Source organism: Melanerpes formicivorus, unplaced genomic scaffold (assembly GCF_026170545.1).
Source record: "Melanerpes formicivorus ecotype bairdi unplaced genomic scaffold, bMelFor1.0.p_v2 SCAF_5, whole genome shotgun sequence".
In the NCBI taxonomy this organism is placed as follows: Eukaryota; Metazoa; Chordata; class Aves; order Piciformes; family Picidae; genus Melanerpes; species Melanerpes formicivorus.
The window spans coordinates 12,633,563-12,645,691 of record NW_027142357.1 but is presented as its reverse complement, the minus strand read 5'-3'; the positions used below and the strand labels follow the sequence as shown (position 1 = coordinate 12,645,691).

General features: G+C 56.9%; 1 protein-coding gene across 3 annotated transcripts in view; it reads right to left on the bottom strand.

Annotated features, from left to right (window-relative positions):
* COL18A1 (collagen type XVIII alpha 1 chain) overlaps window positions 1–12,129 on the bottom strand; it is a 42,563-nt gene that overhangs the window by 1,444 nt on the left and 28,990 nt on the right. For all 3 annotated transcript variants that reach the window (XM_068138164.1, XM_068138165.1, XM_068138163.1), the window contains 39 exons: window positions 9,260–9,343; window positions 9,108–9,167; window positions 8,791–8,929; window positions 8,575–8,678; window positions 8,460–8,486; window positions 8,188–8,358; window positions 8,071–8,097; window positions 7,918–7,980; window positions 7,715–7,801; window positions 7,498–7,551; window positions 7,269–7,418; window positions 7,056–7,118; window positions 6,858–6,902; window positions 5,717–5,857; window positions 5,560–5,631; window positions 5,421–5,447; window positions 5,261–5,305; window positions 5,054–5,116; window positions 4,633–4,668; window positions 4,473–4,562; window positions 4,266–4,295; window positions 4,129–4,155; window positions 3,873–3,935; window positions 3,645–3,719; window positions 3,518–3,553; window positions 3,352–3,405; window positions 3,062–3,136; window positions 2,779–2,850; window positions 2,537–2,579; window positions 2,349–2,411; window positions 2,217–2,260; window positions 1,987–2,109; window positions 1,750–1,894; window positions 1,549–1,622; window positions 1,341–1,469; window positions 1,119–1,154; window positions 632–904; window positions 351–548; window positions 44–159 (listed from right to left, as the gene is read on the bottom strand). In XM_068138164.1, coding sequence (XP_067994265.1) covers window positions 44–159; window positions 351–548; window positions 632–904; window positions 1,119–1,154; window positions 1,341–1,469; window positions 1,549–1,622; window positions 1,750–1,894; window positions 1,987–2,109; window positions 2,217–2,260; window positions 2,349–2,411; window positions 2,537–2,579; window positions 2,779–2,850; window positions 3,062–3,136; window positions 3,352–3,405; window positions 3,518–3,553; window positions 3,645–3,719; window positions 3,873–3,935; window positions 4,129–4,155; window positions 4,266–4,295; window positions 4,473–4,562; window positions 4,633–4,668; window positions 5,054–5,116; window positions 5,261–5,305; window positions 5,421–5,447; window positions 5,560–5,631; window positions 5,717–5,857; window positions 6,858–6,902; window positions 7,056–7,118; window positions 7,269–7,418; window positions 7,498–7,551; window positions 7,715–7,801; window positions 7,918–7,980; window positions 8,071–8,097; window positions 8,188–8,358; window positions 8,460–8,486; window positions 8,575–8,678; window positions 8,791–8,929; window positions 9,108–9,167; window positions 9,260–9,343 — 3,224 coding nt within the window. The remainder of the gene's footprint in view (window positions 1–43; window positions 160–350; window positions 549–631; window positions 905–1,118; window positions 1,155–1,340; window positions 1,470–1,548; window positions 1,623–1,749; window positions 1,895–1,986; window positions 2,110–2,216; window positions 2,261–2,348; window positions 2,412–2,536; window positions 2,580–2,778; window positions 2,851–3,061; window positions 3,137–3,351; window positions 3,406–3,517; window positions 3,554–3,644; window positions 3,720–3,872; window positions 3,936–4,128; window positions 4,156–4,265; window positions 4,296–4,472; window positions 4,563–4,632; window positions 4,669–5,053; window positions 5,117–5,260; window positions 5,306–5,420; window positions 5,448–5,559; window positions 5,632–5,716; window positions 5,858–6,857; window positions 6,903–7,055; window positions 7,119–7,268; window positions 7,419–7,497; window positions 7,552–7,714; window positions 7,802–7,917; window positions 7,981–8,070; window positions 8,098–8,187; window positions 8,359–8,459; window positions 8,487–8,574; window positions 8,679–8,790; window positions 8,930–9,107; window positions 9,168–9,259; window positions 9,344–12,129) is intronic.

The following is a 12,129-nucleotide window of genomic DNA, read 5'->3' as shown; positions in this document are numbered from 1 at the left end:
ACCAGGTGCAGACCCTCTCTCCATCACTTGATCCCGCACTCACCAGCCAGCATCCCGCAGGACATCTCGGCCATCAAAGGAGAGGATGCGGGCACCAGCTCTCAGTGGGGCACCACTGCCCGTGAAAAGGGCTTCCCAGTTAGCAAAGAGCACTTCATCCTGATAGGGATGGTGGTTAAAAATGGAGTGTCAGCCTGACCTGACACAGGAACATCGAAGGAGCTCTGAGCCTCAGCAGCCTCCAGGGAGGGCATTCTCCACTGTTACTGTCATGGGGTTGGATAGGGGGGTTGGGATGCTCTGCATCCCTCAGAGGATTGTTGAGAAGGGGGTGTGGGACACAAACGTACCCGGAGGTTGACGATGGGCACAGCAGCGCGGTCGGCCCTGCGCACAATGCTGTAGAGGTCCTGCAGGCGGGAGGAGAGGAAGGCGCGGAAGGTGCCAGCCAGCCCGACCTGCCGGGCTTGCTGGAAGCACTGGAAATCAGCACCTCGGATGCCACGCATGCCGCCGCTCAGCGGGGCATTCAGGGCCACCAGGTGAAGCTGCCGAGAAAGAACAACAGATCTTGAGGGACGAGGCTTTGACCTTCATCCTCCCCAGCCCTCAGTCAGCAGGTGGCACTCACGGCAGGCTGGAAGTCCTGGTGCACGTGGGCAGCCACAGGAGCCGGATCGGGCCGGTGGTGGATGTAGTAGCTGTTGAGGAGCTCGTGCTGGTGGTGGAGCAGGGGTTGCTCAGGCAGGTGGTGCTGGTTGGCTACCACCTCATCCCCCCGCCAGGGCCGGGCGGTGGGTGGGGGGACGTGATTGCGAAGAGGATGCAGGGGTCCGTGGGGCTGGAGTGGGGGCTGGGGGCCGGCGTAGTGAACACTGGGCAGCTTGTCATACACCTCGTTGTCCTGGGGAGGGAGTGGGAGCCAGAATGAGGGTCGATGCTGCTCTGGGTGGTGATAGGGATGAGGATGGATATGGAAATGGAGATGGTTGGGGATGAGATGGAGATAGCAATGAGGATGTGTGGAGATGGGGGATGGTTGGAGATGGGGTGAAGATGGATGAGGATGAAGGACAGAGATGGAAGATGGAGATGGTAATGGGGAACAGGGGACTCACCAAAGCTGAACTGGGGATCAGAGTGTGCTCCTCCAGCTGCAAGGACATGGCACATCAGATCCCAGCTGCCCCCTCTGCTCTTCCTCATGCACAGGTAGCAGGGACTCCCCAGGCATTGCCAGAAGACACCGCCAAAACCCCAGGGCCACACATTCTGCACTCCCCTAGAGCCAGGTGATGGCAAGCCAAGGTGGGGTGCCCTTCCAGCCCCACCCCACTCACCAGCACTCGTCGGAAGCCCCCGCGCAGGCGAACGTAGAGCTCCTGCCGGTCGGTCAGAAAGACGAGGCTGCCCTCGGGCAGCTCCTGCGCAGCGCTCAGCATCGCCTGGTAGGTCGGCAGGGCACGCAGCTGCGGGCACAGCCCGGGGGTGGCTCAGGGCTCGGCTGGCTAGCCCGCGGGCAACCCCTTGCCCAGAGCCTTGACTCACCCCCAAAGACATCTCACTGGTGCCTGGTGGTCCAGGGGGTCCTGGTGGTCCAGGGGGTCCAGGGATACTGATAGCTGGGCAATGAAGAAAGGTGAAATGGAGAGGGCTGCAGCTCAGGGAGGGATGCAGGGCTGGCACTGAGGGGTGTAAAAGTGATGGAGAAGAGGGATGAGGGAGGGATGCACTGAGGCAGCTACTCACCTTGTCTGTGGGGACCTGGAAAGGAGGGTGGACCTGGGGGGCCAGGAGGGCCTGGGGGTCCCTGTCGTCCCTCATATCCAATACCAGGGGGCCCCTGAGGTCCAGGAGGCCCTGGTGGCCCAACAATACTATCCCCCTTGGGGCCCTAGGCAGTGCAAGAGAACATTCCTAGAGCAAAGCACACAGGGATGCTGCTCCCTCCTGTCCCGCTCATCCCCTGCAGTGTGGAGTACTCACCGGCAGCCCGGGGTAGCCCTGGGGCCCTGGAGGCCCTGGTAGCCCAGGGACGCTGGGACTGTAGAGGGATGTGCTGCCTGGCTCACCCTTCTCACCCTTGGGACCTGCATCACCCTTGTCACCCTGCAGAATGGCACAGCCTTAGGGTATGTGGCTGCTGCACAGCCCAGTACCCCAAATTATGCCAGGTACCAGCCCTGTGAGCCACTGCTGGCAGGCAAAGCGCTTACCCGCAGGTTGGCACTGAAGTGACTCAGGTCGTAGGGGAAGTGGCCTACAAAGAGAAAGAGGAGGGGGGAGGAGAGCCAGGTGGGCACGAGCCACTCCCTGCCCACCTCTGCCTGCAGGCTCAGGTCACCTACCTGGAGGCCCTGGGGCTCCAGCATCACCTTTCTCTCCTTTTTGTCCTGAAAACTGTTGGAAACCTGTGGGAAACAGCAGAAAAATGCCATCTTGGCTCTTCAGCACCCCAGCCCCAGCTCTTACAGAAAGGGTCTTGCCAGAGGTTCCCAAAATGCCCCAAGGAGCTGGAAAAGGGACATCCCCTTACCAGGGAAGGCTGGCAGTGCAGGATGGCCAGAGTCGCTGAAGGCCTGAAGTGATGCAAAGGAAGTGGATGCAGAAACAGCAGCATCCTTGGGGTCTTCCCCTTAGTATGATGCTGATAACATCCCCAAGTGCCAGCCTTGGCCAAAATGCCACCAGGGCATCCCCTAGCCAGGCAAGAGATACTAGGGAGAGTCAGTCACCAGCCCTTAGCAATCCCATCACAATGACCCTGTCATTACTTACATTGCTGTTGTCATAAACTATGCTGCCAGGTGGCCCAGGGGGGCCTGGGGGCCCTGGAGGTCCTGGGGGACCCTGTGCAGGAAGAGAAGATGTGTCAGAGTCCTGTAAAGGGACAGTCCCTATCAGGGTACAGCAGGGACATGTCCTGCACCACAAGGGCAGCCAGTCTCTAAAAGGGGGAGACGTGCTCTTTGCTAAAGGGATTGCAGTCCCCAGTGAGACTCTTGGGGTGTGCCCCCAGCTCTGGGGCCCAGCAGCTGGGGGTTGCTGCAGCAGTGCTCACCCGCAAGCCCAGGATGCTGCTGACATCTGCTGGGTCACCCTTCTCACCCTTCAGCCCGTTCATGCCAGGACGTCCCTGTGGATGAACAGCACAGATAAGCCCTGTCCCTATCCCCCTGCCAACACCAGGGTGACATCCCAGTGCTGCCTTTGACAACCTAGAATCACCCTGCCCCTTGGGGACACAATAGGGTTTGGGGTTCTGGAAGTGCAAGATGTGCAAACAGGGTGGGAGAACGTGGTGGAGGAGGTGTTGGGCAAGGGCACAAACAAACCAGGACCAGGTCTTACGGGTCTGCCTGGAAAGCCGATCTCTCCCTTCATCCCTGCTCGTCCCTGGGGACCCTGGATGGGAGAGAAGATGAAGGCAAGGGTGCTCAGAGCAGGGACACCCCTTGTTCCCCTCTGCCCTGGATGAGCCCCATGGGATACAAGAAGGATGGTGATGGTGACTTACAGAGGGTCCCATTGGTCCCCGCAGCCCTGGCTCCCCCTGTGGACAGCAGAGAGGGAAAGGACACCATCACTGGGACTATCAACATTCATTGCATGAAGACATGCCCCCATTCCTGCAGTGCACCCACCTTTTCTCCTTTCACCTTTGCACTGACCACAGTCCCATCGGGACTGATGATGACACCAGGTTCCCCCTTCTCTCCCTGCAAGAGAGCAGGAGGTGTGAGGGGAGATGGGAAGGACCAGGCTCCCTCCTGTACCAGGGGTGGTGTCACCACTGGAACCTGGTGGCCACACAGGGTGGGGGACCAGGAGTGTGACCACTTCATGGGGAGAAGGTGGCTTGGAGCAGTTACCTTCAACCCTGGAGGACCCTGGGGTCCAGATGACCCTCGATCTCCTTTTGGTCCCATCGGGCCCTGCAGGGAGGAGCAGAGCCCACATCAGCCCTGGTCTACCAAAGGCAGATCACAAACCCCTTCCACCATCACCATCATGCTGACACTGCTGCAGCAAAGCACAGCAGGAGCAGCAATCAGAGGTTTCACCAAAGCCTGCATGGAGCTTTCACTGGGGCCACCACTGTGGTCCCCAGCTCTGCCACCAACTCACCGGAAAGCCAGCATGACCTGGTCTGCCCTGTAGAGAGAAGCAGAATTGCTTGTAACAGCAAGCCCACTCTTCCCAATCAGTTAGGCACTCTCCTGGCACTGCTAAGGAGTGGGCAGGAGTGGTGGGGGGATACTCACCTCTAGACCAGGTAAAGCCACCAAAGATTTCTGGAAAAAAGAGACAAAATGCAGTTTTTCATTAGGGTATTTTCTCTGACGAGGTCGGAGCCCCTGGAGAGTTCTCCCTCAGTCCCCACACATGATAGGTGCTAGGCAGACCCCTTTCCCCATCCCCCTCAGTTTTAGCTTCTCCTAGCTGTTGTGAAGTTGGGCACCAGCACTTACATCTTCACTGGAGACAGTGATGACCTGTCCAGGGGGACCAGGTGGACCAGGGGGGCCGGGTAGCCCCACACCATCTTGGCCTTTTTCACCCTGGAAGACACAAGTCATCAGCCCCAGGGCCACCACTGGTGGTCTCTGTCCCCAGCCCAGTGGCACCTACCTTCTCACCAGGGCTGCCTCTATCACCTTTGGGTCCCTGGAAAGAGAAGCAGGCAGGTGAGCTTTACACTTAGCACTATGCACAACCAGACCCTGGCTTACAAGTGGAGACCCCCCTCCTGCCTGCAGATTGGCAAAATCTTTCAGGCCACCCCCCTCTGCCTGCAAGGTCTGGGCAGCAAGCCAGCTTGGGATACTTTTGGTAGGAGGTGGTGGCAGAGAGCCATGTGGCAAGCTGATAGGGACAGGGTCACAAGTAGTGTGGGCACTTCTGGCACACGGTGAACTGGGTCTCAGAGCACAGGAACAGCCAAAGGCATTAGAGGGACTGAATTTCAGCTGCTACAACTGGCCCTGCAGTGATCAAAGGTGCCCTGCCTGGAGTGAGGGGGCTCCTGGAAAGGGAGAGCTGATGCTCCTACCTGCGGGCCAGGGAAGCCCTCCAGGCCAGGGCGGCCATCCACGCCAGGCACACCAGCGTTTCCCTGCAACGAGGTGAGGAAAAGGGCAAGATGCAGGATGGAACACTCCTCTGCCAGTCCTAGGTTGGGGAGCACAGGGGCCTTGCCCAGTGCCCTACAAATCCAAGTGCTCACACATCAACCATCCCAGTCTCCCAGCACTCCTACCTTCATTCCAGGCAAGCCAGGCTGCCCGGGACTGCCAACCTCCCCCTGCAAAGAAAGAGGTGTCAGAGAAGGAGCATCCCCACAAGCTGCCCATGGGCATCTTGCAAGAATGGAACTAGCTAGGCTCCAGCACTGAAAATGTGTTTAAAGTGCTCCTCACCTTCATCCCTGGTAGTCCTGGCACTCCCTGCAAGCAACAAGTGGGCCATGAGCGTTAGGTGACAGGAAGGGATATGATGGCAGGGCATGCCCCAGGAAGCCTAGGATGGAGGGGAGGGAAGGGACAAGAGTAGAGTTACCTGTGGTCCTTCAGGCCCGCGTGGTCCAGGCGAGCCGATGGTGAATGGTAGCCCAGATCCCTCCATGTCACTCTAGGTGGGGAGAGAGAAGGAGCTCAGTCACACCTGCCCCTGCTCCAGCTCATCTTCCTCCCCCATCACAGGGGTAGTCACTTACAAATCCAGCCTCATAGCCTGGTCCCGGAGGTCCTGGGGGCCCTGGGGGCCCTGGCTGCCCACGGGGTCCAATGGGCCCAGGCAGACCAGCTAAGCCAGTTTCTCCTGGGGCTCCTGGTGGTCCCATTTCTCCCTTGCTGCCCTGTGATGGAGACAAGAAAAACAAAGGGACAGATGATAGCAGGTGACAACAGTCCCTTCCTGGAGACTGCAGGCGGGAGGCAGTGTGTCCTCTCCCACATCCCCAAACTGCCCCATGGAACAGGATGGAGATGCTTCCCTCTCTGGGGCTTTCCAGGAAGGGGCACTGCCCACCTCGGGCATCCCTTCTCCCAGGTGTCCTCGGGTGGCATTGGCTCCCAATGCAATGTGCACAGTGGCCGCCAGAGGCTCCTCTAAAATCATAAATGCACATTTGTTTTTTTTTTTCCTTTTGCACATGCAGCAATGCTGCAGCAGAGCTCAGTGCTGATGTGGGACACTTGCAGACACCACTGTGCTTTGCTACAGGGTCTCTGAGCAACAGGATAGGTCCTTATGCCCACTGACACCCTACCTCCCTCTTTGGTGCTGGCAGCACCAAGAAAACTTAATTCTTGAGGTTCTTGCCCCAAGCTCAGGCTGAGGTGGATGGGGCATTCCCAAGGAGCATCCTTAGGATTCATCCAGATCCCAGTAACTCCTCTTCTATGCTTCAAAATACTCCACTCAGCTTTCCTGCCCACTCCCCAGGAACAGGTTGCCCAGAGGTGGTAGATGCCCCATCTCTGGAAATGTTCCAGGTTGGGTTGGATGGGGCTCTAAGCAAACTGATCAAGTTGGAAGACGTCCCTGCTCACTGCATGGGTGTTGAACTAGATGACATTTAAAGGTCCCTTCCTACCCAAAATGTACTATGATTCTTGAGGTGGCAGCACTCAGAACAAAGCCAAGCAAGGTGGTAGGAGCTTAGCAGGCATGCTGGGGCTGGTTGTCAGCTGCATGAACCAAGCTGCAGCATGGCTCTACTCTGGGAGGAACTCAAAATACCACCATCTGCCTCAGCACTTTGGTGTGAGGTGGCCTCCCCAAGCAGCATTCCTGCATCTGGTCTGCAATGTACATAGGACTCTTTGGCAAGAAACCCATTCTAAGCACAGTACCTTGGGTCCTGGTGCACCAGGGAGGCCAAGGTCGCCCATGTCACCCTGGCGAGGAGGAGAAGAGGGTGTGATGAAGCTGCTCAGGCAAGATCAGGTTGGTGCTCCCCAGCCCTGGGCTGGAAGGAGCTGCGACCTCCCAGAGGTGGTCCAGGGGTGCTGTGACATGCTCCTGTGGGACTTGGGATAGGGGACACTCACCCGCTCTCCTTTGGGCCCTGGCTGCCCAGGTGTTCCGTCTCTTCCAGGAGGACCCTGAAGACCCTGCAAGATGCCCAGGAGCTGGCTCCAGCACATGGAAGCTCTGTGGGGCTGGCAGGTATCAAGCCCCCCACTGCCACAGGAAGAACTTACAGCACCACCACTATGGGGTGACCCTGGGATCACTTCCCTTGGGCCACCTCATATACCTACCACTGGCCCCGGTGGTCCAGGGATCCCATCCCTGCCTGGCAGCCCTGGTGGTCCTGGCAGGTCTGTGTGGTTCATCCCAAATCGTCCTGGCTCACCTGGCAAACCAGGCACACCTGGTGGTCCTGGGGGACCCGGTGGTCCTCGTGGACCCTAGAAGAGAAGGAGAGGACAATGGCTGAGTGTGTGCCTTGACTCCTTGCCTGCAGGACAGGCACTCACCCACACTCACCCGCAGGGTCTCCAGTTCGCCAGTGAAGCCAGAACCCTCCATGTCGATGAAGGTCTAGGTGGGGAAGTGCAAGAGTGATGTCAGGCATCAATAGTAATGGTCAGGGTTCCTAGAGGTGCGGGGATGCTGCCTGGGGGCTGGTGGCAGCATCCCAGATCTTTGTGGCTTGATACACTCTATGTCCCCTCCAAATCACTTTTTCTCAGGGGGTACCCACCAGCTTGTCATGCTTGAAGGAGGGTCCTGGTGGTCCTGGGGGTCCAGGAGGTCCAGGGGGTCCCCTTGGCCCCATGCCTGGGTCACCCTGGCACAACGAAAAGAGCATGGTTTGTGAGAGCAGCCAAGTTGATGACAAGAGAAAGGAGGGGCAGCGTGGTGTAGGCCCCTGCACTGGCACTGTCCACCACCACTGGCACTCACCTTCTCTCCCTTCAAACCAGGCTCCCCCGGCATCCCAGGGAACCCCTGGGGCCCCATATCACCCTGCAAAGAGAGCAGTAGGGTGTCAGCACGTGGCAAGGCAATGGGGTGGCCACCACCTAACCCCCACCCCGCAGCCCTCACCACACTTACAGGTTTGCCATCCTCGCCGGGATCACCCTAAGGAGGGCAGAGAGTGGAGGGGTCAGAGTGCTAGCAGGCAGGGGAGAGGGGAGAGGGGATCCCTGATGGGTGGGGTGCTTGACTCACAGGCTCGCCATCCCTGCCAGGGGCTCCATCCCTTCCTGGTGGCCCTGGAGGACCGGTGACCTGCTCCACCACAGAGCCATCGCTGTGCCGTGAGAGGGTCCCAGGGGGTCCAGGATCACCAGGTTCACCTTTCTGGCCCTTGGAACCAGGGTAGCCAAATCCGGCACTGCCCTGGGGAGGGGAGAGGAAGGAAACCAGCATAAGTGGCATGCCCCCAGGAGTGGTAGCCCACACAGGCATGGGTTTGGCCCTGCTCCAATAGCAGTGCTCACCTTAATGCCCAGTTCTCCTTTCTCCCCCTGCAGGACAGAAACAAAGAGGAGTGGGTGACAAACATGGACGTACCACCAGCCTCCTTGAGTTCTCAAGGTCCACTCTCTCACCCACCTTTTCGCCCTTGACACTGCCTGTCCTCACAATGCCACCAGTCCCCGAGTCCCCTTTCAGGCCACGTTCACCTTTTTCTCCTTTCTCACCTTTGGGGCCAGTGCCTGAGGGAAGGCAAAAGGGATTTGATTGTGCCTGGGGACAGCCATCATGCCCTCACTGGTGTGCCCTGAAGCCAGCAAACATGGTAGGGAAGGGAAAAGCTGACAGCATTACCTCCCATGGAGCCCTGTAGTGTCTCCTCTGCTCTGGTCCTCTCAGCTTGCTGTGGGGAGCCCCCACTGGTCCTAGGTCCACTGCCCACCGCCACAGGGGGAGAGGTGACAGGGACAGCATCCACCAGCCCCGGGACACCCTGTGCCAACAAGGGGACACCACAGTGCCATACACCTCATGGTGCCTTCTCCAAAGGGACAGCTGCCAGGACCCCAACAGACATTCCGGGACCTTGACCACAGAGGGCACCCAGACTTCCTCTCCCTAAAGCCTTGGGATCCCACCGCTGACTGCAACATCTGCAGGCACCAACTCACCCCAACTTTCCCCAAGGGTTGGTGTCCACCTTCTGCCCCGCTGCCGAAATCACCTGAGACCTGTGTTCACCAGGGAAGAAGGGGTGAGGGGTGAGCTGGGAGCATGGGGCAGCAGCCCTCTAGCCCACCCCACCTGGGTAGCCAGTGCTCACCTCCTCAGCATCGTCATCCTCTTCCTCACACTGGCGCTCAGCTGCCCGTGGGTCCCCCAGCAGCTTCAAATCAGCAATCACCCCCTGGAAGAAAACCACACGAAGGGTTGCCACAGATAGATGGATGCCGTGGACGGATGCAGGCCACGGACAGACAGGCGCTGCAAGCCACCCTGCAGTATGGTGTGTTGCTGAGTGCCCCTCCATACTCTTTCACCTGATGCAGAGTGCTGTCCACCCAAGCATCCAGTCGCAACCCAGCACAGAAAGGCTTCAACATTGCAAGGCTGGTGCCCAGCATCACCAGCATGGCTCAGCAAGCCACAGGAAGAGCCACATGCCAGCTCTGGCACCAGGCAGGCTGAGCAGAAGTAGTGGCCAGAATCCAGCCAGCCAGCAATGCTTTTGCAGGGAAGTTCGTGGGTGTGCTCCTTGTTTTCCCTCTCTGGAGGGCTCCCCAGTCCCAAGGGCTGCTGGCAGGTCCCAGCCCATTGCAATCCTAGTTTTGTATTTCTTAGGCTAATCTGCACTTCCTTGCCATTTATTTGGGTTTTGCAAGCACTGTGCGTGTCCAAGCCGCTTGTTTATTCAAGAAACCACCACAGATTTCTTCCTAAGGATGCTGCCTCCAGACAGAACCCTGCAGATGATCTATCACTGCTGCGCAGGAGGGCAGCATCCCCATCTCAGCCAGGAAGAGTGTGTGGGTACCAGCTTGAACCTCATGGCTCTCACAGTGAGTGGGATCACCCAGCACATCCTCACTGCTGGGACAGGACATGAGGATGCTGCCAGCATGGGGTGCTGACCACCCCTCTGGTCCCAGCGGGGAGGTGCCAGGGATCACAATGGGAAGCAAACTCTGACAGGGTAGATACATCCTGCTTGGTGTCCCTTCTCTGGGCAAGGCACCTAAAATAATATTTGGGCTCACTTGAAAGCACAGCACACCATGTCCAGGAAAGAGAGCTGTGCCAGCAAACATGAGAGGTTTAAGAAAATAAGAATCAGGGGCAGCTGCAGTTCAGCCAGGCTGGCTGTGACAGTACAATAAGAATACATTATAAACATATTATTTTATAGATATGCAATAAGCATACCATATTAGGAACATTGTATTTTCATATTCATATATATATATATATATATATATATAAAATAAAAACATAAATCTCTTCCACAATCAAATGCCCCCCAGATGGATTATGACCTCTTCCAGCTGCTCACCCTGGTTACAGCCAGCTCTAATTCATTCCTCTCCTCCCCACTGAGCACCAGCAGCTGATCTTTGAGAAATGCAACACTCCAGCCTGGCCTTCCTGGTCCTGGGGCTTTCTGGAGACACCAGAAATAATCCCATTCCAGCCCTGCATTGGAGCATCCCCATGAGGGCTGGTTATGAGGACACCATGCAGCCCGTTTGCCCCAATAAAGGGGCAGCAACTCCATAGGTGTTATCACACACCCAGCTTCAGACAAATCTTCCTGCCAGATCTCAGCTAAAACTCCTTTTACAGTAACCTCCTTGACGTAGAATCATAGTTTAGATAGGAAAAGACCTTTCAGATCATCTACTGCAAGCATTAACCCAGCACTGCCAGGTCACCACGAAACCATGTCCCTCAGCACCACATCTGCACAACTTTTTAATCCCTCCAGGGATGGAACTTCCACCACTTCCCTGGGCAGCCTGTGTCAGGGCTTCATAATCCTTTAGAGGAAGAAATTCTTCCTAATGTCCAACTTAGACCTCTCCTAGTGCAACTTGAGGCCGTTTCTTCTTATTGCTTGTTACTTGGGAGAAGAGACCAAGAAACTGGGAGAAGAGACCTGTATCTGCTGTCCCAGAGGCTTTACCCCTCCACATTTCATGCCACTGACACAAAGGCAGCTTGGGAAGAGGTACAGATGCCAGCTGCAACCCCACCAGCAGCCCTCCAGCTGCCTGCAGGCAGCTCATCTTGCCGCTTGACTGAGGGCCAGGTTTTAATCAGCTTGATGCCCTGTTAGTTCCAGATAACATGAGGCAGAGCTGGTCAGAGATGGAAATAACACGAGGCAGTCAGATGCCAAGGAGATATCCAAGCCTGTGCTCCCTGCACCCCTCCTGGCCAGCCAAGGCAAGTCAGCCTCCTTCTGTCCATGGCCAGCTATTCCCTGCAGGAAAACTGGGGGCGGGGCAGTGGGATTGGGTGTTTGGCAATCTCGGGAACATCACCTGCTAGCAAGGCAGGAGCAGTTTGCTCTGCTCTGGGCTGTTGCTTCGCCTTCCAAACGGTGCCAAACCCTTTTCACCTGGGGAGAGGAGTTCCTCTGAGGCCATGACTTAGCCCTCCCAGCATGTTCAAGAGCAAAAAATTGTTCTTCAAGAGACAAAGTTGCTCTTGAGACCTCAAGGGACCAACTTGAATCCCAGTGCAAACCAGTCTCTAGCCTATTAATCATTAAGCCCTTCCTGGGGGAGTTTTCCCTGCCTGAAGCCATTTAACTGGGACTGTGGCAGCACCACTCATCAAGATTATGTTTAAGCTCAGAAACAGGCTTTGTCAAAGTCCTTGGAAAAAGCATCACTCCATTCAGCAGAGCTTCTGTTGCTGGGCAAACCATGCTCAGCCCAGAAAAAGCCCAGTGGTGCAATCCTGAACTTTCCTCAAGCACTGCAGGGGCTTTCCATGCCCACTGGCCATTTTCCCCACACTTACCACAAACCTTATCTAGAACAGAAGTTATGCTCAAATCATAGGCTGAGATATCACCTTCTCTCCGTACTCTCCAAAGACTTCCTGTAGATAGTGCCCAGTGTCAGCCAACAAAGATATGCTCTGGCCCAGGCATTTTTTCCAGCTAAGAGAGACGTTTTGCCAGCCAAA